The sequence below is a fragment of the Callorhinus ursinus genome, unplaced genomic scaffold, assembly GCF_003265705.2.
Source record: "Callorhinus ursinus isolate GAN/ISIS: 27379988/994484 unplaced genomic scaffold, GSC_fseal_2.0 scaffold27, whole genome shotgun sequence".
NCBI classification, from domain to species: Eukaryota; Metazoa; Chordata; class Mammalia; order Carnivora; family Otariidae; genus Callorhinus; species Callorhinus ursinus.
In genome coordinates this window covers 5385838-5412594 of record NW_027397089.1, presented here as the reverse complement: position 1 = coordinate 5412594, position 26757 = coordinate 5385838, and the positions used below count along the sequence as shown (strand labels likewise).

The 26757-nt window shown below is 42.0% G+C and overlaps 1 protein-coding gene across 3 annotated transcripts in view; it reads right to left on the bottom strand.

Annotated features, from left to right (window-relative positions):
• Positions 1-26757, bottom strand: part of TMTC1 (transmembrane O-mannosyltransferase targeting cadherins 1) — a 281565-nt gene that overhangs the window by 51073 nt on the left and 203735 nt on the right. For all 3 annotated transcript variants that reach the window (XM_073877756.1, XM_073877758.1, XM_073877757.1), the window contains 2 exons: positions 20020-20133; positions 4696-4839 (listed from right to left, as the gene is read on the bottom strand). In XM_073877756.1, coding sequence (XP_073733857.1) covers positions 4696-4839; positions 20020-20133 — 258 coding nt within the window. The remainder of the gene's footprint in view (positions 1-4695; positions 4840-20019; positions 20134-26757) is intronic.

The following is a 26757-nucleotide window of genomic DNA, read 5'->3' as shown; positions in this document are numbered from 1 at the left end:
ACAGAATCATAATAGATTAGCATCAAAGTCCAGTGAAATGGTCATGAAAGAGGCCAAATATATTTGGATAACATTCATTGAAATCTATTGCTATGAACAGGTCTAAAGCTGTACGCCGTATAATTCCAAGAATTCAAATGAAATTTGTCTTCAGTGCTATGAGATTTCTGGGATGTTCTGACAGAATCACATTTTATTTAGAGCTTCTGGCCTGGACAGAGTCACATTTCTCTCAAAGTCAAGGTCATTAATAAAGGTCTGTGCTGTCCGGTACAGAAGCCACTAACCCCATGTGGCTATTGAACACTTGAAATATGACTATTCTGAGATAGGTTGTAAGTATAAAACATACACTGGATTTCAAGGATTACTTATTAAAAAAATGCACACTAGTTCAGTAATATTTTACATGTTCAATTTTAAAATTAATTTTTAATATTAATCACATGCTAAAGTGATAATATTTTGGATATACTGGGGTTAAATAAAATACACTATTAAAATTAATTCCACCTTCTTCATGTCCTGAACTGTGGCCACCTGAAAATTTTAAGTCACAGATCCTGGCTCTCGTTACATTTCTGTGGGGCAGTGAGGCTCCAGGCTGTATCCCAGTTTTGAGAGGAGCCACAAGGAGGCAGTTCAGTGTGGTCACACAGGTCGAAGTTCAATTCCCACGCCTTCTCTTTCTTCCCTAAGGGACCCTGGCACATTACTTCCTCAAGCCTTCATTTCATCACTTATAAAATAGGAATGAGTATATTGCCCTGCTCTCAAGGATGATCAAATCTAACGCTGCGTCTAAAAAGATGCTCTGGTTCTCAGAATGAGCATTAACTTCTAAATTACAAAAAAAAAAGAAAAGGACAATTTTAAAAAAACCTAGCTGCCTAATGAGAAACAGGGTAAAAATCTTAAACAGTAAAATGGATTGAATCAAACACAATTTAAAATATCTTTTTTTTTCCATCTTTGACCCATTGCTACTTAATAGCAGACATATATTAAGGAAAGGGGAAATGAAACTCAGAGTTAACTAAATGTGGATTAGCTCTATTTTCTGGGTCACCTCTCTCTGCTACTGAGGGACATAATGTAAACAAACATTACTGTTTCCTTAAAAAAAACACACACACACACAAAAAACATGATGGGTTTTTCTCCCAAAGGCAATCACATGTCATTAAACAGCTAAATATTAAGTAATTTTTGTGTTGGAGGGCTATTTGGGCAGCATGGGTAAAGGAAAGTGAATAGAACAGGAGTCCAAGGGCAGGGATTCAGTCCTGGATCTGCCAGAGCCTAGGCCAATGGCACATGAGACCTCTGAGCCTTGGTTCTGTAAAATGGGGATATGGATGATAAACCTTTCACAGATTAAAGATTAAATTAAATAATGCATATGGAAATACTTATCTGTAAACTGTAAAGTATTATGTAAATGTTAGCTATTATGGTTTTATTCCACTGGGTTGTAAGGATAATCTACATGGATATAGCCACTCTGCTCTCTGATAGAAATCAAAAAAGCAAAAGACAAACCACAGTGGCTTTGTACAAGGTACTCCACTTTTCAGGACCCTCATTCCCTCTTCTTCCCTGTCTACTTTAAAGAGTTACTAGGAGAGGGCGCCTGGGTGGCTCAGATGGTTCAGTGTCTGCCTTCGGCTCAGGTCATGATCCCAGGGTCCTGGGATCGAGTCCCGCATCAGGCTCCCTGATCCTTGGGAGCCTGCTTCTCTCTCTCTCTCTCTGTCTCTCATGAATAAATAAATAAAATCTTAAAAAAAAAAAAAAAAGAGTTACTAGGAGGGCCTCATTTAAAAAAAAAAAGGAAAAAATGCACTCAGAAAACTACAGTCTTATGCAAACGTAAAGCATTGTTGTTGGTCTGGATGATCATCAAGAGTTGATTTTGTGGGCACCTGGGTGGCTCAGTAAGTGTCTGCCTTTGGCTCAGGTCATGATCCCAGGGTCCTGGGATTGAGCCCCGCATCAGGCTCCCTGCTCCGTGGGAAGCCTGCTCTTCCCTCTCCCACTCCCCCTGCTTGTGTTCCCTCTCTCCGTGTTGTCTCTCTCTGTCAAATAAATAAAATCTTTAAAAAAAAAAAAGAGTTGATTTTGACAAAACCTCTGACAAAGAGAGAAAAAATGCTATGTTCAGTATCCAGGAGTCCCTCCTACTGTGAAAAATAGCCATTACCATGGTCCAAAAAATAATTCCTTGTCCTTTTAACTCACATATACTCATTCATGATGATCGTTAATGGCAATAACATGTGATTGAAAAAGGAACGTTAGAGCGTGCATCTCTTGTTCAGGTCTTGGCAAGATGAAATTTAAGGACTGCTGACTGTCATTTTTAAGTAGAGCCCCATTCAGCACAATATGATCATCATCACTGCAGTACATTATTCCTAATAAGAACTGCTATTAAAGCTGGGTCTTTAGGGCAACAAACACTCATCAATGTGGTCTTTAAAATCAGTACTGTATAATCCATGTACCCCAAAGATGCTGACAGGACTTCATCTGGGCATTAAATTATTTGGGCTCTAAGGTAGGGCATAAACAGATGCCAACAATGACTTTAAAAAAATGAGTCCTTGGAATGTCACATAAAGAAATAAGAACTCATCAAAATAGTTGAGTAAAATCAAAGCACCCTATTGGCCTGCAACTATTACCTGCAATAACTAGAACTCGTTTTCCCCACATCTCTTGATTGGTTATTGTTTTTAATAGGAGCTGACTAGTACTAAAATGGCTTTTCTGTCACAGTGTGTCCCACTTCATTCTTTGTTGTTTCTCAGCATTCTCAATGTGTATCAAATTGTAACAAAAAATTCTAATTTGAAAAAATAAGTGTATTTGGTTTTTGCTGATTTATACTTTTATTCCTTTCATTTGAATTGTGCTTTCTCCGCATTTTCTTATTTTTGTATAGTATTCCCTGATTTTGTGCTCTGGTACTGGACAAAGCCATTCCTAAACAGAAAACAGACTCAGGATGGCACCTATCATCTAATACCATATTAGACTGTTCTGTGAGTAACCCACCCCAGCGCTTCTGTCCAAACGGGATTAGATAAAAACACACATTAACACACGCATTAGGAAAAAGGACCAATATCTGTCTGTATATGTCAAATTCAAGGAGTAAACAGGAAGGTGAAGAAGTTGCATCATATGGAGTTAGTGAGGCAATGAAGACAATCCCGTTAGTGAGTGGACAAGAGAACAAAGCAAACCATTGGCTTTAAAGGTACCAGATGAGTGCTCTAGAAGTTTAGAGACTTGGAAACCAATTCAGTAAGTGTGGAGATTTTTTTTTTTTTAAAGATTTATTTATTTATTTTAGGGAGAGAGACAGAGAGAGAGAGAACAAGGGGGAAGGGGCAGAGGGAGAGAGAGGAGGAATCTCAAGCAGACCCCATGCTGACCATGGAGCCTGACACAGGCCCCGATCTCATGACCCTGGATCATGACCTGAGCCGAAACCATGAGTCAGATGCTCGCTCAACTGACTGACCCACCCAGGGGCCCCCAGTAAGTGTGTAGAATGTCAGCATCCCAACAAGCAGAGATAAATACAACACCACACTCTCATTCCAAACATTTTTCACCCAATTTCCACTTCTGATGTTTTCATCCTGTTTTCTTAAGTTTAGAAGTTAAATTCCACAACTTCCACCATTTCGTTATTGTCAAAACTACAGATGCCGGCACCATCACCAAGATGCCTAGACTTTGTATTAATAAAAATACAAGATGCAGAAGTACCCCTGTTTTAGTCTTCAGTGATACTAATTGCGCTATTAACCTTTTACAGGGCGGTGAGTGAAAAGCGAACACCAGTGACTGATTGTACCTGGCAGGTCTCCCTAAGAGCAAGAGTTACCATTACTAAGTCAAGGCAGGCCTTGCTCCATTTCTTAGCACTAGTACGCGCTGAACACGAGTCGTGGTTATGTCATCTAGCCGCAGCTTTAGAGCTCACTGCTCTTCCTTTTTTTTTTTAAGATTTTATTTATTTATTTATTTGAGAGAGTGAGAATGGAGAGAGAGCACATGAGAGGGGGGAGGGTCAGAGGGAGAAGCAGATCCCCTGCTGAGCAGGGAGCCCGATGTGGGACTCGATCCCGGGACTCCAGGATCATGACCTGAGCCGAAGGCAGTCGCTTAACCAACTGAGCCACCCAGGCGCCCTCACTGCTCTTCCTAGATGAGCGCTTTGCCCAAAGAATGTTCATGGAATACTTGGGAAATGCCTTACCAAAAAAAAAAAAAAAATTTTGACTTTGGGCAATGTCATATTCCATATTGCCTTCTTGAAGATTCACAGGACATTTAGCATATCAACAATTCTTGCAAGAGGGGGAGTCCTCTTGGTCTAACTCAGCATTTCCTAAGTTTACCTGACCACGTAACCCTTCCCTATTTCCACTCCTCTACAGACCACCCAGGGACATCTCCCAGAGCTAACACTTCCAGAGAGTCACTCTGGGAAATACTCTTTTGGACTGAGGAGGGATAGAATTATTTCAGATGAACATGACTTCCTCTCAAAGCTTGAAAACCATAATTATTCCACTCTGGGAAGAGGAGACAGGAGCACAACCAAAGGAGTATTAAGAAGGAAAGGATTTCCTGAAATTACAAGACTGCCAGATGAAAGGTACACGTTCTACTTACTTAAGGAGATTTCCAAGATTGAAAAGAGCCCGGTTGTGCTGCGGATTTAGCTGGAGAGCCCTCTGATAGTACATCTTTGCCTCTGCTGTGTCTCTCGTCAGTGTTCCAAGGTTGTTCAGGGCACTTGCGTGGCGAGGATACAACCTGAAAAATTAGAGATATTCAGCCATGATTGTTCGAAAACTTCTAAGCTGGGCACGATGGGCTTGTTCTCCCTCTCCCCCTACCCCAGGAATGCCACAACCAAAATGAAACACTGAATTCTTCCTTTATTTTAATGGTTTGTCCATGTGAAATCTTAATGGTCAACTATGTGTGCAGCTGCAGGCATATAAATATGGAAGCAGATCTTTGACCCTTAGTGGTATAATAACCCCCATATGGTGCAAAAATAAACAGTATGCAAATCTATCAGGGTTAAACAAATTTTAATCCTTTGGAGCCTATATTACTTTCAATTTGCTTTGGCAGAAAATCCTCACCGCCTCATTGCTTCTGAGTTTCTGGGCTGGTGAGACTGCTGACCAGCGGCTTCTATGGTGCCCACTATGTACACAAGATGCTGGGGGTTCCTTGGATGAGGGCATCTCCATGAACATACTTGGACTGGAAGATCTCTAAGACCACCATTATTGAGAAAGGGTAATACACAAGGTCTTCCCATAAAAACAAACTTTATCCCTAAAATGGCTTTTCATCTTGGCTCTCTTTTTCCATTTTATCTCCTTTCCCTCCTCCTATTGTAATTTGGTACCAACTGGCCTGATACAGTTCTCAAATGAAAATCCCGACAAACACTTTTAAAAAATTTAAATAATGCACAACGAAGTGAAAATAGCATTCCCAATGTTCAAAAGCAAATGTAAAGGAGGATCAGGGATACATCAGTAAACCAAATTTATGCTGATTAAGGAAGGAAGGGAATCAATTTACTTCCTTAACTCAAAACCATCAAGAAGGCAAATCCGCACAGCTACACAGTTTAGTTGTTTCTGCTATATTTAGAGCAGAATATTTAGCAGACTAAGAGGTTCATTCCATCTCTGTCACCCGGAGTACTCTGAATAAGCTCGTGGAACTGGCTCTTAATGTAGGAAAGCCAGGAAATAAAAATATGATGTATACTTGTCAAGTCTCTTGACAATCAAATGACAGGCTTGCCTCCTCCCACTCTGTTCCATACCTTCTAAGAAGATCAATTATATTTGCGGACAGAAGGGCGTCCTATTAAAAGGCTGACAAGACAAGTCTCGTGGTTTTTTGTTTTTTGTTTTTTTGGAATCTTTGCTTAAACCAAAGTTTCCTAAGTTTATTTGACCATGTAATCCTCCCTTCCCTACTCCCTTCTAGAGCAGCAAGGAACACGACGAACATCCCCCAGAGCTACCATTTTCAGGAAGACATGCCGGGTGATGCTCCTCATGACTGACAAGGGATAAAATCTATTCAGAGGCATGTTATGGCCTCCCAAAGCCTGAAAGCCCTAATTACTCTCAATGGCTATAGAGGCTGTTGGGGAGAGAGATACTATGAGAGGAAGCTGGGAAAAGGAAAACACACTGGGCCAGGACACAGCACTGGGGTTTGCTTCTCTTGGGTCACCTTCACTCAGGCAAAGACAACCCGAGGTCTCTGGGGGTAGGCCCATCACCCCCAGCCTCACAGTCCTGAGGGAAGCAAGTCCTTGGCTCTCTCTCTGAGATTCCACTAAGGGATATCAGAACTATGATGAGAGACAAAATGCCCTTGGATCTGCTCATGCATTCTGCCCACAAAAGTCTCCTAGAAAGTCTCGGTCTAAGAATGATTTTGGAAGTGATTACAGAAAGCTTATCACAGCCAGGACTCAAAATCTTCTAAAGAAACTTTTTTTTTTTTTTGGCAGGGGGAGACGATGAGCAAAGCTCTCTGACCTCCCAAAGATTTAAGGAATGTCCAGTGAACACGGTGAGGGCAATTCTTGTTTCCCTGTTGACCAGCTATAAGAGGAAGCTTCCTGGGGACATCTGCCTTCTTAAAACTTGATCTTTTCCTTATTTCTTTAGGCTTGGGAACCCTTGAAATCAATGTCTGAGGTAAAAGCACTACCTATGGGAAAGGATGGTCTAAATTCAATAAGATCTTCCCCCAAGGACTCACCCACCTCTTGCTGCGCCCACCTACACTGTCAGGCAACTGCCCTTGGCACTGGCTGTCCGCCCACCTTGTCAAACTTTATCTTCACTCACGATTCCACTGTCACTTACACAGTCACGGGCTTTCACATTTCATGGAGTCCATGTTTCTCTCTCCCCTTTTTTTTTTTTTTCCAATTCAGAAACTGAATATAAGTCCACACCAAACTCTCAAAACCAGAAATAAGCAGCGAGAAAGGAAGCAACAAGAAACAGATAGGAGCCCTGTGAGGAAAAGGGCCTTGAGTGCGACTTGTGCTCCAAAAACTTGTCAGCCAGCCACCTCAGGGAAGAGGCTGTATGTTAAGGAAGAGTCCCGACCCAGGGAGGAAGGGGATTGCTGGCTTCTAGAGTGGTTTACTGAACCTACTGCCACCCAGAACCCTCCACCTGAAAAATGTGTGATATCGTGTATTCCTGGTAATAGTAAGGGTCTGCTAGCAATATCGTCTCTCACTGGGTACCTGATTCGGTTCAGCTACTCACAAGCAAGCATTGCATTATTTATAAAACAAAGCTGAATTTCATCAACAGGATTCTTCAATAACTAGGTCAGGAAAAAAAAACACATTTTATTTTGAGTTCAAGATAGATGTAGATATTCTCTTAAAACACATACTCTTCTCTTGTTTACTGAAGACCTAGGCAAGGACAAGTTTATTTTGTGCGTTTACTTTTTAAATGAACTTGTGTTTGAATTAGCTTGGGTCCAAGTCAATATTGAGGTCTCCAGGAGGGGAATTTTCTACTGGAAAAATGAACAATTTAAGAGATGTTTATGTTGATACATCCCTGGTCAGAATAAATTAAGCCCATCTTGACTTTGACTTTTATAGGTATGTTTTACAAAATTTGTTAGTGATTAATTATTCCCTTCCCCGTCTAAAAAAAAAATCTCAACAAAAGCGTCACCGAACTAGAGTGGAGTGGTGTTTTCAGACCTTTTTTTTTATTTTTAAGACAAGTGTGAACAGCCATGGAATTTTCTTTCTCACACTCTTACTCAACATTTGTATTGTTTATGGGTGCTCTCTTGCTATTTCTTTATTACTGTCATTTTTATTTTGGTGAGTAAAGTTTTTAAAATTTATTATACAGAAAATATGTTGTATTGTCAAGCAGCTCCAGGGTATAAGGAAGCTTATTTTTTTTCTCTTTAAAAATGAAATCTTGGGGCGCCTGGGTGGCTCAGTTAGTCAAGCATCCGACTCTTGATTTCAGCTCACGTCATGATCTCAGGGTCGGGATATCGAGTCCCGCACTGGACGCCCCACTGGGTGTGGAGCCTGCTTAAGATATTCTCTTTCTCCCTCTCTCTTTGTCCCTCCCCCCCAAAAGAATAGAATAAAATAAAAATGAAATCTAGAGATACAGTTCTATGGACTGAAGAATTTTTTTCATGTATTGGAAAATTTGTATTCTTTTTCTTTTTAAAGATTTTATTTATTCATTCGAGACACAGAGATACAGAGAGAGAGAGAGCACAAGCAGGGGGAGAGGCAGAGGGAGAGGCAGAGGGAGAAGCAGGCTCCCCGCTGAGCCAGGAGCCGGACATGGGGAGTCTGGGATCATGACCTGAGCTGAAAGCAGATGCTTAACCATCTGAGCCACCCAGGTGCCCCTTGGAAAATTTATATTCTTGATAAGTACATGTACATTTGAGCATTTAAGGGGTTCTTAATTTTTATCTACTACCATTTCCTTATGCATTAGAATTAATAAAGTAGGTAGTTAAGGATATAATTATTATCATTCCCCCCCATTCCCAGTTACCTTAGCTCTGAGAATCAACATCAACAACATATTAATAGATCATTACTGGGGATGGGAACAAAAGAAAATGGGTCCAAAGGGACCTAGGATAGATTAATGATACTTCACACTTTTTCTTCCATTTTCTCATCTAACCCTCCTTTTTTTTTTTTTTTAAGATTTTGTTTATGTATTTGTCAGAGAGAGAGAGCACAAGCAGGGGGAGCAGCAGGCTCCCCACCAAGGAAGGAGCCTAATGTGGGACTTGATCCCAGGACCCTGGCATCATGACCTGAGCCGAAGGCCGAGGCCTAACTGACTGAGCCACCCAGGGATCCCTAACCCTCCTAATTCTTCAAGTAGAATTACTGTACTATGTTATAGCTGAATAAAGAAATTGAGTAGATAATAGATTATTAAAAAAAAAAAATCTCAGAAGCAGTTGTGTTCTTGTGTTAAGAAGATAGTTGGCTCCTGTAAATCCATTTATTTTCCAAAAAAATCATGAGTCATTCCACCCTCAGCAAATACATAAACTGCTACAAATTAGAGCTTCCATTTAGAATAATTTCTCCTTTTTTTCTTTGGCCAGTCCATTCCACTATGCTCTTACAGGAACCAGTTCTCAGGGACAGAAATAGTATAAATTCAATACTCAGGACACTTGGCTACTGAGATTCTTATGCACTGGAAAAATATGTTATCTGCCATACAAAATAACCATGGTATCTCCGAAAACCGCAGTATTTGGAAAAGCGTTTTAGAACCAGCAATACTCAGTAAGTGTACAAGATATATGTATGCTCTCATCTACTGTTCTTAAGCTTCAACCTCAAGATCAACCTGAAGACTCCAAGACATAAGATGGATGTGACTCAAGTGTGGTTTCATATTTTCTTTCAGTCATTTACTTTGAATTTTGTACAGTCTTTTCAAAAGTTAAGGATGCTCGTAATTTTTCAACGTTTTGAGTACCTTATAAGGCATTTCATTGTGCAAGCAACATTGTATCATGAGCTCCAGTTTGCAATTTCCCTTCAGAATATACACACCCTGATTTATTTGTCTGATTTTCATTCCATAGATTAATTTATTTGAGGTTAACTATGCTAAGGTCAGATGTTTATTTTCTATTTCCTGTTGAGAAAAAAAAAATCCAAAAGAAAAACATGGCTGGGGAAAAAAAATGCAACCATAAAACCTGAATTTCATTGGACTAAAAAAAAAACACCCAAAGTAAACTTTATTTCAGGAGTCAGCAGCATATTTTCAACCAGCTTAGTCTCTTGACATTTTTTAGGTGACGGTTTTTTCCTGTTGTAAGATTTGAACCATCATGTCACTAAAATGTACTGGGTGACACGGATTGGTCTGCTTCTTTACTTGTTTTGAAATTGCCATTAACACCCAGCAAATAAGTCTTGCCACTTTCTTTCTGCATTATACTCCTTCCCACCCGTTTCAGAAAACTTTGGAAAAAACTTCCCATGCTGTTTGGAAATGGACCAGGCTCTCCAAAGAGGGCCAACTCAATTATCTGACCTCTCACAATGGATGACCTCTCCCAGTGATCCAGAAGGACTCCGCCCAGTTGATTTTCCAAAAGAATTGAGAGCAAAACCCTGTTCTCTGATGCCCTCAGGAAATGAGTCATTTTAAGTGGCTGAATTTTCCTGATTCCTGACAATTTAAAGGTTGGGAAATGTATTGAATTAAATACTTCTCTGCTCTTTGAAATAGAAAATGGTGAACATAATTTAACCCTTCTCAGAAGCCTGAGGTAACTTTGGTTTTTGTGGCAGATGGTGGGGAATTGCTTTGGAGTCAGAAGCCATGGGTGACTTTCCAACTACGTGATTTTGAATTTATGTCTGTCCTTTAGCTGCTTTCTCTGTAACAATAAGGTCAATAACATATTGACCTTCTGTGTGAACGAATGGGCTCCTATGTGAATAAATGATGGGTATGTCTATACCCATCATCATACTTGTTCCACCACAAACAGTTAGTGTTTTGGGGTGAGTTGAAGGACCTCTGGGTGGTATTTTTTTGGCTCCATCTATAGCCATAATGAACCCATATCAGGCTGAAGCTGCCAGGTCTCCTTCTCTCATATGGATTTCTCATCCTCCAAAAAAAAAAATCATTCTCTTCACTGCTGTCCGTGGCCTTCGACTTGCTCCCATCAGTCAAAATAACATGTGTTATTTCTTCATCACTAACCCAGGAGCACTCAAGTCATCTTGTATCCACTGTCTGTCCTCTGCCGTGGGTTCTCAGATATGAAGGACATGTGACTCTCTCCATTTTAAGAATGTAGGAATGTTCTCTGTGAAACCCTCATTCCAAAAGCCTGGCAATCCTTCATCGTCTAAAGCAAACGATCTCCACAGGCACCAGAGCAATTTCCTCCAAGCCTTTCTGATATGCTCAGCACCAAATGGAATTCCAGACACGTGCAATTTTAAAAAAGCTACATCCAAGGCTGTAAGGAGATTCAAAGTCCTGTGTGACAGATCAATGTGCACATGGAATCCTTATTGTAATGACACTTTGTAGCATGAATAGTACTCCGGTTGTTAGATCAACTTAGAAAAGGACAGCAGTGGGAGGGAAAGTGTGTCCCATATTCCTAGTCAAGAACTGCCCAAGAAGATCATGAAGGATGGGGAGAGAAAGGGGCGCATATCCTGACTATCCACCTCGGGAATTGGTGGTCACCGCTAGCAGGAAGTAGGGGTGTTTAACATCTTCTGATGCACAGGACAATCCTGCATAATGAAGAGTTGTTCCATCTAAATAGTCGACAGCTCTCCCGTTTGAGAAACACTGCGTGTTACTATGGAGTTGTCCTCGGACTCTGAGGGGATCTGTGATACTCTGTGCATTATATTCATTCGGTCTTTCAACAAACATTTTAACATTTATTGAGCACCTACAATGTGCCAGGACATATGCTGAGGGCCCACAGCAATAAAGAAAAAGGAGTCTGTGCTCTCAAGGAGGTCCCGTGGCAGAAGAGGGAGAGACAAGGATACCAAACTACTCTAATGCACCGTGATCAGAGCACACATGGCAGAAAGAGACAAAGCAGAAACTTGGGGTGGAGGGGGGGAGGTGTGGAGGGATGGGTGTGGGTAGTACAAGAAGCAGGAGCCCATGGAAGAAGCCATGGTGCTCGGCAAGGTGTTTCCAGGGGAGATGACACTGTACCAGTGGGGCAGTAATAGCTGGGGGTCAGGGGAAGGAGGGGAGGGGAAATCAGCAGGAAGAGGAAGGAAGGTGTTTCAAAGAGAGAAAGCAAAACCCAACAGAATGCAGGAAACATAACTTTTTACTCTGGCTTAAGCGCAAGCTGCAAAGGGGCCCGATAAAGGTCAAGGAGCTGGTTTTGGAGAGAAGGTGGTAAGGGCAGTTTCAAATGCAGAGGGAAATCTGTGGAAATGTGCAGGAATCAGGTGGATAGACGGCTTTGATATGGGAAAGGTACGTGGTGAAATTACAGCTTTGAGAGTTAATCAGCACACAGACGCTTTCTAAAGCCTTTGGAACGGAAGAAGTCCCTTGGGAGGAAGGCAAAGCTTGAGAAGAGAAGGCCTAGCAGAGGAGCCGGAGAACTCCTCCACCAAGGGTTTGGAGGGGAGTCTAGAGAAACAGAAGGCAAACCAAGGCAGCATGGAAGCTGAAAAAGAATTCGCTCTAAGGCGGAGGGATCGTTCAACAAAATTAATGCTGCTGAGAGTCAAGTAATTTAACTCCCAAGCAGGGTCCTCCTCTGGAGTGCCCCACATGGAGGCAACGGGTGCGCTTGCAAACAGTTCCGGGTGGTAGACCAGGAACCACCCACGGCTGGTGGCGGGGGGGTGGGTAACGAGAGGGCAATAAAGGAGAAGACATTGAGACCGCCAGGAAATCTGAACAGTTGAAAGGTGGGAACAGACAGACCGAAGGGCAGGAAGGGGGAAATAGGAGATGCAGAGGCTGGTTTGCATGTTTGTTTCAAGATGGCAGAGACTTGAGACTATTTAGAGTATTTCATTTATTTCATTTTCACTTATTTATTTATCTATCTATTTATTTTAGAGAGACAGAGGGGCGCCTGGGTGGCTCAGTCGGTTGAGCGTCCACCTCTTGAATTTCAGCTCAGGTCATGATCTCGGGCCATGAGATCGAGCCCAGTGTTGGGCTCTGAGCTCAGCAGGGAGTCAGCTTGAAATTCTTTTCTCTCCCTCTCGCCTTGCTCGTGTGCCTCCTCTCTCTCTCTCTCTAAAAAATAAATAAATAAATCTTTAGAGAGAGAGAGAGAGAGAGAGAGAAAGAGAGAGAGAGAGAGTGGGGAGAGGCAGAGGAAGAGGGAGAATTTCAAGCACACTCCCTGCTGGGGAATGCGAAGACCAACACGGGGCTCGATCTCACGACCCGAGATCATGACCTGAGCTGAAATTCAAGAGATGGACGCTCAACCGACGGGGCCACCCAGGCGCCCTGAGAATATTTAAGTATCAATGGAAAAGTGCCCAGAGAAGGGGATAAAGTGAAGGCTTTAAAGGAAGAGTTTAAAAAAAAAAAAAAATCTCCGAGGAGCTAGGAAGTGAAGGACAGAAGGGCAAGACAGTATGCTGGTGGTGGCTGCACTCGTAGGTGGGGTGGCCGGGGAAGGCCTTGTTGACAAGATGACCTAGTAGGGAGCCCCGAAGGAAGGGAAGGCGGCAGCTTTCAGAGAGGGAGGGGGGTATTCTGGGAAGAGGGAACCACAAACTCAGAGTCCCTAGAGCCCCACACAGTTGGAGCTGAGCCGGCAAGTAAAGTAGCTGGAGGTGAGGTCTGAGAAAGATGGCGTGGGGCCTGGAGGCAGCCGCAGGGGCTCTGAGAGATAGGAGTCTACGTGAGACACACACGGTGGGCGGTGGACGTGGAGAGGAGTGGTCAGATTTGGGACACAGATAACAGTTAACGAGTTTATCACTGCCGGGTATTAGGCACTGCTTTTAAAGCTTTCTATAGGAGTTACCTTGTAATATTCCAACCCTATGAGGTATGGTGTTACCTCCTATGTTGTCACTTTAACAGAAAATCTAAATGATATTGTTAAAACGCTCATATCTGCTTATATAAGAAATTATAACTAAGCCGGGGTTGCGGATACTGTCTCCCACCACCCAGACACCACTCCCGTCTGAGGGTCTTGTCTCCCCAGCTGCTGACAGCTCACAGCCCGGTCTTCTCTGGGCATGGGGCTCAGCCTCACCCAAGGTTCATGAGGGGATGTAAAGGTTCCATCTCTTGCCTTGCCTCCATTCATGGCCATCCTGAGGGGCCCTCGAAGCTCCGGGGCTTCCTCAGGGGTCAGCCGAGGCCCTGGAACTGCACTATCATCTCTCCCTCTGCCCACCCTGTTCCCCTGGCTTCCTTCCCTAGCGTTCCAGAGAGCACTTTTCACTGGACTTCCTGCTTGCAGATCCCTGCCTGGGATTCTGTTTCCTGGAGAAGCATGGCGAGTTCTTGAAGTGAAAGAGTGGTGTAAGGCAGGAGGAAAAAACACCAAAAAACCAGACAGCGAAATATGCTTCAGTAGAAATGACAGAACCATAAGTATGGTCACGAAATTCTAGTTTTCTAAATGAACTAGTGTTTATCTTCTTGGAGTTAATGAATAAAACTGCCAGACTTAACACAAAATAAATAGAGGGAGGCTCTAATTTCATCAACAAAAGAAATAAAAATAATTTCAAGTGTCTATCTGTGATACTGGGAAGTGTATTTAGATTTTTATAAATGAAAATACCACACGGGCAGAAGAGCCCATCTCCACTTGTTAAACCTGGTTAACAAATGGTCCTGGAATTTTAATTGTTTCCAGAAATACATGGCAGCTGGTATCCAAGGTCACTTTTACTCGTAAGAGTTATTTTAAATGTTCACTTAAAATAGACTGTGTAATGAAGGACTTTTAAAATAACCATTAAATCCTGATTTAAAAAAAAATGTTCAAACTCCAGCCGCTTTACAGACAGCATTTTTCAAAGGAATTGTAATAATTTTATTGATATACTCAGTACCTCAGTGAATAGGGGGTTAATTATACATGGTTAGATTCTTTAGACTAATAATACGATGTTTCCTCGATTCTTTTATTACTTCCTTTTTTCCACATAGACTTACCCAGTCTAATGGACTCTCCTTGCAGAGTTCCGGTTATCCACACAGGAGGGAATGCAAAGAACGCTATCTCTGTCAATGGTTACTATTATCATGATGAGTCTCTCTTTTATGCATTAAAAAATTCCAATCAGAAAGATTTTAGTTCTATCCTTTCCCACGTGGAAGGCAATTAAATAGAGCTAGTAGAGATTTCTTCGGGACAGGAGCATTAAAAGCACATTTCTTCCCCTTTAATTATGCCAATAAAAGAGTCTGGTCAAGGACTTCTACCCTCTTTCTTTCCCTTCAGATTTTCTGTTTAGAACATCAACAACAGATATATTGGGAGTGGGTAGTAAGGCCGCTCTAAGGGTCCCATGGCTGCTCAAGCACATTTGAGTACCACTGGGGAAGAGTAATGCATCTCCTGCTTGATAGGAGTATGGGAGGGTGGAAATCTTAGATGATTTACTGTGTATTCCATGTTGAAACCATACCCGTGAAGAGAAAACAGCAGTCTGGCTGACTGAAGATCACTGCCCTTGTATCAGGACAGAATACTGCACAGGGCTGATATCCAATCACCTGGGACGCATTAGTAGATCTGGGTATGGGGGTGCTTATTATAGTGGGCTGGCAGGAAGAGGGCATCTAAGCAAACAAATGCTCCATGGAATATGGGATAATTTGCTGCTGACAGTAGGGAGACCTTCCTGACCTGCCCGGACAAAGTGAACTCTGTTCATTCCCAGGTGCAGGGTTCCTGATGGCCAGCCCATTTTAACCAACCAGTAACTGAGTCATGCCGGGGTTTTACATATAATTTCCATGACTCTATCACCTAGAGTGAAATCTCTTTTAAAACAGTCTCTTCACTATGTCGTCAGATTTCTAGATGTTCTCTATTCTCTGTAAAACATATTGGTGGATACCCACAACTTAATAAACTTTCTCTATAAGCATGGGCCTTTTTGATCCTGTAAGTTGAGTTGTATGACTAAAAGACAGTTGTGTTTGTTAACAAATTTATGGCAGTTGTAGTTTTTATTGCAATTGTACCATGTAATGAAATATCTTGCAAACTGATAAAATATAAATGTGAAAAAAGAGTTATTTCTATGAAAACTATGTAAATACTCTAGAAATACTCAAAAAAGGGAATTTGCTCAAGAAATTGCTGTTGATTAGATGTAGAGTATCTGTAAAAAAAACTATAGGAGAAAAATCTCAGTCATTACATTTTTATTCCACTTTAAAGTATGAAAACCTGATCATCAGAGAAATGACTTATGCATGTGATTTTTGCAGATTATAATCATTACACTCTTAACCCAAAAGAAAAAGCTAGGTTTGACATTTGAAGATTGGTGAATGGATGTACATGGGAAATTTTAGGGTACAATAAAATCATTCAAGAGTCTACATAATTTATTTTATGATTCTCCCCTTTTAACTGATGTTTTAAGCTGATCAACAAACCTCTGGCCAAGTACCCATTTAGTACCTGCTGCTTGTTATCCAGGTTGGGCCACGATCTCTCTCTTTGGGCTTACTGGACAAATTATTTCATGGGTGATTTTGGGCAGGAAGAGCTGAGATATTGGGTGGTCCCTGGAATTTCTACTCCACTCACTAGAAGCTTTTCCAGGTTTTTGTTTTTTTTTAAGATTTTATTTATTTGAGAAAGAGAGAGAGAGAGAGAGAGAGAGAAACAGCATGAGAGGGGAGAGGGTCAGAGGGAGAAGAAGGCTCCCCGCTGAGCTGGGAGTCCAATGTGGGACTCGATCCCAGGACTCCAGGATCATGACCTGAGCCAAAGGCAGTCGCCTAACCAACTGAGCCACCCAGGTGCCCCACTTTTCCAGGTTTTAAACAATGACCAGAAAGCTTTGGAGGCATATGGCAGATCTACCAGTGGTGTCCTGATTCTGAACCAATTAGAATCCCAAACTTAATAGAACCTGGAACAGGTATAAACATCACAGCTGCCCCTCCCAGCAAAGCAAAGCTAACACTTGTGTTCATTAAGGATTTAAGAGTTCTGCCATTTTCCTTTGCTGATTTGGGTCTTAATCTGAACCTGAAACTTCAGCTGCAGCATTTTCCAGGGGAGATTTCCCTTGCACTACAGCAACAGAATAAATGAGGTACACCGAAACGGAGGAGAAGTTAGTATACTTCCATCTTGTTTAAAAAATAAAATAAACAAAATAAGGTTGCGGCGCCTGGGTGGTTCAGTTGGTTATGCGGCCGGCTCTTGATTTCGGCTCAGGTCGTGATCTCAGGGTCCTGGGATTAAGCCCTGCATTGGGCTCCCTACTCGACAGAGAGTCTGCTCCAACATTTTTTCTCTCCCTCTGCCTCTGCTCTGCGCCCCCCAACTCCCTCTCTGAAATAAATAAATAAATCTTTAAAAAAACATAGAAGGTTTAAAAGAAGCAGAATATTCCTGTCATATATAATTACCAATTTAATGTAGCATAATTTCTAGAATTGTAAGCCAGACAAAATGATATTGGTATAGATAAAACCCTAATGACTAATTTCATCATTGCCTTTGGGATCTACATAGTCATTACGACAGAAATGGATAATTGTCGGGACTGGTTTCAGATAATAGCACCGTTAGCCCTGCATTTCCCTAATCATTTTCTTTCTTGCTGTGTGCAAATATGGAAAATATTAAATATACTGAAGTTGAAATAGAGATAAGGTAGTTGGGAGAGGGTAGAATCCCTGTCTCAGCAACTTCAGCAAAGAAAGAGCAATAGCAAAATAGGGGCAGTCTAGCACGCCTGGGTGGCTCAGTCGGTTTAGTATCCGCCTCTTGATTTCAGCTCAGGTCATGATCTCAGGGTCATGAGTTTGAGCCCCATGTTGGGCTCCACACTGAGCATGGAATCTGATTGAGATTCTCTCTCTCTCTGTTCCTCCCCCTCTGCCGCTTGTGTGCATGCTCTCTCTCCAAAAAAACTAAATTAAATTAAATTTAAAAAATAAGGGCCACCTTCCAGTCACCTAGGATGAATAATCATCAAAATGATGAACAGTCCTGGTATTTTCCTTTTCTCTCTAACACAAGGAGTGACAATTTAAATTAAAAAGCAGAACAAAACACCCACATCCATTGAAAATTCACCACAGAGGTATCCACACAGAAATGATGCTACTTAAATCAGAAGTATTTTGAGCCTGGTCTGAGAGGATGAAATATTTCCCTAATTACTATGCAGTGTATTTATAGCTTTAATTGTTTTTTTCCCCACTTCTCAAGGGATGTGTTTCTTCCAGAAGCACAGTTGCTGAAGCAAACATTTATTTTTATTGTTTCACGGGAAAAAAGCGGTAGTACCCAACCAGCTACTATAATTCTGTAAAATCAGCTACTGGAGAATTTTTATATAATTTATATCTTTGCCCCAAGGTGTGCCTTAGGGTCTGCCTTATTTTTTCTGCTTGAACTTGACAGAAAACAGTCTGTTAGAATGCAATAAATTTTAAAGGATATTGATAATACTTCCTTTCAACCACTATTTTTCAGGCAAATTTACTGCTCTCTTCTCTTCAAGAATGCCATCTAAAACCCTGAAACATTAATTAATCATTATGCCAAAACATACTTTATTTGTACCCTTGAAGGAATATATGCCTCTTTAAAAATGACATTGCGAAATAATACATGTTCACTGTAGAACATCTGGAACACAAAATAAAGTACAGAGAAAAAAATTAAACCATAATCTCACCAACTAGAGATATGTACTATAAACATTTGGGTAAATTGGCTTCCAGGGAAAGAATATAATTATTAAATCTTAAAAATGATCTTCTCTTCCTTAATAAAAACTTCTTTTCCCCAATAAAAAGTTTTGTTACAATTTTCCTCTGGGACTTGCATTTCTTGTATCTTTGGAAAAGTATTTGACAGTGAACTTGATGTGCACAGCTTAAAATTTTGGCCATATTGAATATTACCTAAGAGAGCCTAAAGTCTAAAAGAATTTGATTTATGAACAATATACCTACGTGAACATTGTTCAAAGGATAATTTTAAAAATCAGGTCAGTTACTTTAAGACTGATGATTTCAAACTAAGCTTTGAGATAATCCTCGTATGTGCTTGAGGGAAATGTAGATGTGTTCAGTATATATATTTTATTAATTTTTTCCTGGTCAAATTTCTCATTTTTTTTTTAAAGATTTTATTTTATTTATTTGACAGAGAGAGAGAATGCAGAGGGAGTAGGAGAGGAAGAAGCAGGCTTCCTGCCAGCAGGGAGCCCGATGCGGGGCTCGATCCTAGGACTCTGGGATCATGACCTGAGCTGAAGGCAGACGCTTAATGACTGAGCCACCCAGGCGCCTCAGTATACATACTTTAACATGTCCCAAAGCAGAACAGTATCAGAAAATTCAGCCAAATGTGGGCCAATCTCTAGGGGCATGGAAACCTCTTTAAAAAGCTTCTGTGAGCCTCATAGTACAATAAAAGAGAAGACTCATGTTTCTTTGTTTTGCCCACATTTGGAGACTCTGAGGCTATGTATAGTTCTCGTGCCCACATGTTTGCAGGTTAAAGACATTCATCCTATGGAATCTTTTAGATAAGACCATCTTGAAAGTAAGAGTTGCAATTTTGAATACTCAAGAGCAGTCTGCCGCTGGTAATGCAGGCTTGATTTTGTGGTTTCTCTTAAAGTGACAACTTAAAGCTATGTTTTGTACAGTCTCTTCCAAACGAATACAAGGAGAGGAGTACAAGGAGAGTGTCAGGGCTGTTCATATATATAAGCACATACACACACACACACACACACACACAGAGGCATGCGTACCCCTTACTAGCATATTCCCAAGTGTCTTTTAGTTTCCCATCTATTTCATACAACTATCAGGGTATTTCATTTCTATACTCAGATATCTTCATATAAATCCTTTCTGTCGATGGGAAGCCTAAAGTGGGAAGCATTCATTGGAATACCCAACTCTTGTTTGCCTGCATGTGTGTATTCGACCGAGCATCACTTCACTGAGTAGTGGGTAGCAATGGAAACTTTTGCAGGAAAACACCAAGAATTGGAAGCAAGGCAGAATTACCACATTCACAACAGACTTGAACACTGAGCCAAAAGATGGAGAGTCCAGGATCCTTACACCTCCAAGGAGATGTCCACTGTCTGCCCAGCGCACACCGGGAGGGCAAGTGAATGAACAAGGGCCTGAGAAGCACAGCGGCGGACAATTGTGCACTGCTTACCTGAGGGCCGTTCTGTAGTGGTAGATCGCTTCCCGGGTCCGACCCTGGTCCTTCAGGAAATTGGCGTAGTTGTAGTGAACCTTGGCATTGTGGGGCAGGGTTTGAACTCCAGACCTACAATTAATACATTTACAGAAAAGAAAAAAGAGCAAAAAAGAACTATATTTAGGAGCATCACTGGTTTCTTTCATATTTTACTCAAGTTTCATGAACCTGCATTCGGAATGTCCGTTATATCCATCTAAGTCAGGTTTTCAGAATTTATGAATTATGTGACTTACTAAACATGCTTCTGTGGAAAACAATGAAGGCAGTGGGTGGTATGCACAACTAAACAAACATGCTAACCGGATAGGAAGCAGAGGTGGCGGCACGGGGTGATAGATTATTCTCTGCAGAACAAACCTGCATGCTCAGGTTCATTCAGTTTTTTTCCTTCCTTGCTTCTTTTGTGCACCTATAACCTTCCTTAAAAAACAAAAAAAAGTTGAGAGCATCTACAAAAATAAATCATGACAAGAGGGATGACTGCAGACTGGCCTCCCTATTAAGTTTTATTGGAAATTAACATTTCCCATGTACCCAAGCCTGGGCTGATTAAAAATAAATAAATAAATAAATAAATAAATGCAAGTATAATTATTTTACAAGTTGCAGATAAGGAAGTGGGATTTTGCTCAAAAAGGTAAAAACCCTGCTTCCATGGCCACTGTGTTAGTCTGCTTGGGCTGCCATAAGGAAATGCCTGGGGGCATCCCTACAGGATAGCCGTGAAGCTTTGAAGATGATTCCAGGGGCAGGTGGGGGCAGGAGAGGATCTGTTTCTCGTTTATAACTAGCCCACATGTTTAACCGGCACAAGATTATACAGCTGGTCAGTGGAAGAGGTGGGATTCTAGAGGATTCTAGCTTGGGTTCTAGAGTCCCTCGTTCCCTCAACGTGCAGGCAGGTGGTGGCAGGAGAATGATGGAAGAAGACGGGCTGGAGGGCCACTTGGAAAGAAAACTCCCAGACCGTGCATGGATGAAATGTGGGAGGGGGACAGCCGATGAGAGAGAGCAAGGAGAAAAGCAGGACAACCTACCTTCAGGGCAACTCTAACGCACGACTACCTCCCCCAGGTAACATACTTTCATTTAGTTTTTAAAGGTAAGATCAATAGAAGGGTTTCATACAAAATGTTAAAGATCTCTTGGGGAAATATGTAAGGGCTTTGGGATCTTTGTTGAACCTTCCCTAAAATAACCAGTTCCTTAGGACCAGCAAAGATAGTCCCATCTTAAAACCCACTGGCTGGCCACCTGAGGAACTCTCCAGAGGACAGAACTTACAGGGAGTGCAAAAGGCTAGAGACTGACCCAAGGGCAGCATCATCTGAAGGCAGCGGACCCAAACTTAGGCAGGCTGCTTCGGTGCCTGCAAAGGTAGGGCAGGTGGCTAGGATTTCATGGTGGTTGGGGTGTGGCTGAACACAGACTCAATCTGTCTCAGGAGCAGTTAAAGCCCAGATCGCCATCCTGACCCTGCACACCCAAGTGACTTTTTTCATTATTCCTTCCCCATTCCAGCAGAAGACAGGAGTTTTACTCTCTGGAAAAGCTGAGCTAGAGAGATCCTGTACTCGGGAATGACAGGTACCACGGGGGGAAGGGGGAAGGGTGGTACCTCAAAGGTAGATTAGGTGAAGATCTGCATTCTGAACACTGGGATCCCAGTTTCCCCTCTTACAAAGCTCTCTGAATATTGGCAGCCAGGATTGGACCCCCAGGGACGAGACAGGAGAAATCGTCTCAGTAGAAACGTACACACCCAAGACAAAAGACTGACAAAGGCTGACATTTGGGTGTTCCCGTGAAACGCTCGGTATCCTTCAGTTACTCTATGGTGAGACCCTACAGCTGCCACAGAGAGCCAGGATTTTAATGGAATATTTAAAATGGATAGTATGCAAAGTGAACTGAGTCACCGGGGAAGAGTCTGGGTCAGAGTGCTAGTAACGGCTTAAAAAACATTCCAATGTCTACCCAGGAAAATTTCTGATTTTTCTATCCAGAAATAAGTAGTGCATGGTACAAGGCAGATTTTAAAGGTAACTTTGATGTCAGCATGGACGTAACTGGCATATTGGAATTGATCCCTCCCTCTGTGTGATTAACATGGTGACTCTAATTTATGTATCACCCGAGGAACAGACAATTAGGCCTGTGGAAACATGGTCCTTTCGAGGATCGGGGCATTGTTCAGGGATGGCCAGAGGAAGTAATGATATTTGTAACAGGCAAGCAGATGTGGGTGGGGTCCCTGGAATCCGAAGAGCACACTGGTTTTTCCATTGTTGTTTTTGACCTTTATGTTCTCTCTGTGGTATTTTACTGCTATGTTTTTCCAGTCTCTCATTTTACAATGAGTTGTTTGTGGAAAAGGGGAAATAAGCAACTGGCCAAAGGCAAAAGTTTCCACATAGCTGTAACTGGCCAGGCGGCTTCTGCTTCCAGAGCCAGTCCCCTCCTTTTGTTTCGTAGCCCAGTCGTTTCGGTGGAAACGGGCAGCTTACATATATTTACTCTACAAAGACACGTAGTATTCATTAAGTACGCAGTTGGAGCTCAATCCCCATTCATAATCCCAATGCTGATTACAAAGAAAAATCTCCTTTCAGCTCAGGATCTTCATTCATGTACCTCACGTTTCTCCCTCACAGCTCTCATTGGTACAACACTTGAAAAATAACAGAAATGACTCAAAAGCCGCTTCTCTCAGATATATTTCCAAGCTTATAGAACATCAATTTGTTTTGTTGGCATTGCTGGACAATTGGTCACGAGAACCATCCCCGAATTCCTGATGAGAAAACAATAATAATGAGCGGTGTTCAGCCAGAGGTTAACAGGAAAGGAAAGATTTGTGATTCTCTTCAACGTTGACCCTGCTGTGACCTGAGGGTGCACAATGCCACATTCAGAATGCCTAGTACGGGACGAAATGCTCAGCTTGAATCAAGTTCCGGGCTAAGCACTCATTTCCCTGGATCATCTCCTTTTATCCCTTCAGTAACCTACCTGATGGGTAGAATTATGGTACCTCCCACACTACAGATGAGAACACTAAAGTTCAGAGAGATGAAGACCTTTCTCTAAAGTTTACAGACCGAGAAAAGTAGCAGAGCAGAGATTTCAACCAAGGCCAATACGTGGGCAGAACCATTCCTGAAGCTGATCAACACGTGACGCTAAACCAGAAAGGTACCACAGGACAGAGTAACATTATAATTTCACTATCACAATGTTTATCTCGTTGCTAAGCAAACTATGGCCTTGTGGGCCACAGGCGCGCCAATATGTTTACCTATTATCTTTGGCATCGTTCCCGAGACAACAGCAGGGTTGAGTCGTTGCAAAAAGACACTATATGGCCCACAAAGACTAAAATATTTACCATCCACTCCTTTACAAAAGAATTTGCCAATCCTCAGTATATATTCTCTGCCCCAGGAGGTTGGCTGATCTCTCTGGCTTAGCAATTCAGAAAGGAAGAAACAGAAATGTGTTCCCTACAGAAATGGAGAATAATCTAGGCCAGAAATTCTTAACTGATGGTCCGTGGATCACTTAAATGGTTCATGAATGGGTTTCAGAGAGACCCTTAACTAGATGCCAATAAAAGAAAAATGTGCTCTCTGCCTTTTCAGGTATTTCGAAGATTTGGGGCGTAGAGGGGATTTTACCAAAATGTGTTATTACAGTATTACTTACTCCAAACAAATGCAAAATTCGGGGCTGTTACCAGGCCCAGCTGGAGCTGTGCAGTGACCCCCTTCCCAGGTTAGGCTATCAGAACAGTTCCTTATAAAGAATTAAAGAAAATATAGCTTGCCGCTATGATTAGGAACCAACCCCTCCCTCTCGCTCTCTCCCCCTCTTTTTTTATATACTGGGCTTAGTTTTAGAAAACAAAGTAAAAAATCAGCGTAGCAAAGCTTATGTATTCTTTTATATCAAATCTGGGTTCAAAGCCTGGCTTCTCCCCTTCACAGCTAGTTCAGCTTGGACCAATTACTCTCTCCAGGCCTCTGATAAGACACAAGTGTGGCTTCTTAGGCTGTGTGTAAGGTTCTTGCCTGTGGCACTACAAAGCTGTGAGGGGGCCCTGCATCTGTACCTCCTAAAAATACATCACACGGTGGGATCTTTTTTGTAAGAGGACGCCTTGGCTGGAAAGGCTGGGCCTTGACGGAAATTTGGATTTTCTCCAACACAAAGGTCTGTCCTAAGATACTCTTAAGACTGTTCATAGTACTGCCAAGCAAAACCACCCCGTGTAATAAGAGAGGCCTTAATGAGACCCTATGTCCAGGGAACGGTCAGTGAGTTCGTTGTTTAGAACAGAGGAGAAGCCAGATGCCCCTGTCAGGGGCATCACCTTATCTAGAATTATAACCAATTTTTCTTACTCAAATCAGCCAGTTCTTGGTTTTGATCACTGTGGCTAATTTAGGTTGTTTTCATCTTTCTGTACGCAGCTCAGGTCTGTAAGAGAACAGTTCTTGAAGGCCTGGGTTGTTCTTAGCAGCCTGCTTGTACTTACACAGTGTCCTGCTGCCTCTGTCTACCACCTGCTACGTTATGTTAAAATGTGTTTACGTGTCTGACCCCCGTGCAGACTTTCAGCTCATCTACAGATAATCTCTCTCTCCCCCTTCCCGCCTCCCACCACCTCTCTCTCATACCCTAGAACATAGTGCACAGCAATAATTTACCACCTTATGCATCTTTCACATACTCATTTATTCTTACACTACACCCCAAATAGAAACATTATTATTATTCTTTTAAGTTTCAAAATAAAGAAACTAAGGCATGGAGTGGTTAGGTACCTTGCCCAAGGTCACACAGCTATGAAATGGTGGTACTCGGAGAGGAGCCAGAAAGTCTAACTGCAGTCCCCATACTCAATCAGTAACTCTATCTTCCTTCAACGATTCTTGGTAAATGTTCGTTTCAACTGATTCGAGCATGACTCAGCACCAATGAATACATGCAAACATCTGGTCTTAGAGAATAAAGAATATTCTTAAAGTCTCAGATGCTTAAAACTTTTCTTGGGACATACATAAATTGTAATAGGCAAAGTTTTCTAAAAACTATCAAAAGCTTTGATTTGCACGTTTTACAAAATTCCATTTGATCACCAAAGGCCTCCTAGAGCACAAAACCTCTTCAAGCACATATGTAGAATGGCTGTGTTTTAGTAATCAGCTGTCACTTACTACACACTTTCATCTAAAAAAACCAGAAGCCTCTGGATGCAAGGTCAATGAGCCTTTTGTTTATCTGTTTTAAACTGGCATCAGCCTTAGAGGGTTTGAACATGAACTTGTTATCCTTGAAATAAACTGCTGCCTGCCAAAATCCACCCCCAAAGTGGCTCTGATTAAGCAGTAAACATCATTAGAAGACCCAGCCTCTGTTAGTACCTTGATTCAAGCAAAGGGCTTAATACAGGGCGGAACAATTTTAAGGTCTCTCATAAAAGCACTGACTGCTGAAAGAAAAAGAAAAAAAAATTCAAGCCAACAGAGACTAAGGGGAAGTTGTATTCTGTAAACACAGGAGTATTCCATGCCCCTCTGTTTATAGAATGACCTCAGCATGGTTAGCAAGAGGGAACAAGTCCACTGTGGTCTGGGAGAACTGCCTTGAAGGTAAAGGGATGTGACAGAGAGTGAACAGAATCTGCGACCTTAAGGTGAAAAAATATTCATAAAAAAATCACCAGGTCTCTACAGTACCCACTGTGGTAATGATGATGACTATGACAATGATATAGTAATAATAAATAAGCTAATAAGACATGCGTGCCAGGGGCGCCTGGGTGGCTCAGTCGGTTAAGCAGCTGCCTTCAACTCAGGTCATGATCCTGGGGTCCTGGGATCAAGCCCTGCATCAGGCTCCCTGCTCAGCAGGGAGTCTGCTTCTTCCTCTCCCCCTGCTCGTGGGTGCGGGCATTCTCTCTCTCTCTCTCTCTCAAGTAAATAAATAAAATATTGGGGAAAAAAAAGACATGCATACCAAACTAATTTTTTCTATTAAGAAAAAAGTTAAATTGCCAGGTAGCAAAATCAAATATATTATTTTAAGCTAGTAGAAGAGTGCAGTGAACATTTATCTTATTTGTTCATTTGTTCATTCAATCATTCATTCATTCATTCGTTCATTCGTTCTTGGCAGCTAGAGCCTGTGCCCCTTCTCCAGTACTTGGATTTCCTGTGGGAAATTCACTCTTGCCTCACTCTGTGAAGTCTCAGTGGAACCCCAAGGTGCTTGGCCTGCCCTAACTCCCTGGAAGTCAGAGGGGCTTCACTCATTCTAGTGCCCTGGTGGAAACAAAGGGCAGGCACGTGATATACAGCGCAAGCTCAGCCAGAGGACTTAATTTTCCCAGGGCTTTGATGTGAAGATAAAAAAATACCTCGTGTAAGTTTACGTATTTGTTCCTGGGTGGGCGCTCAAGTGCTCTCAAGACAGACTATCCCGAAGCCTGTTTTCCTGTCTGCTCCGTGCCAACTTCTATAGTGGCCCTTCAATTCTGTGCACCTTCCTCTACTCTTCCAATATTTTCCCCTTTTTTCCCAAGCGATCCCAACTCTGTTTCCATTGTTTGCTCCCAGAGCATAAGTGTTGGGTATCAGCTGAGCAGAGAACCAAGTAAAAACCACACTGACTGAAATGGGTAACTGG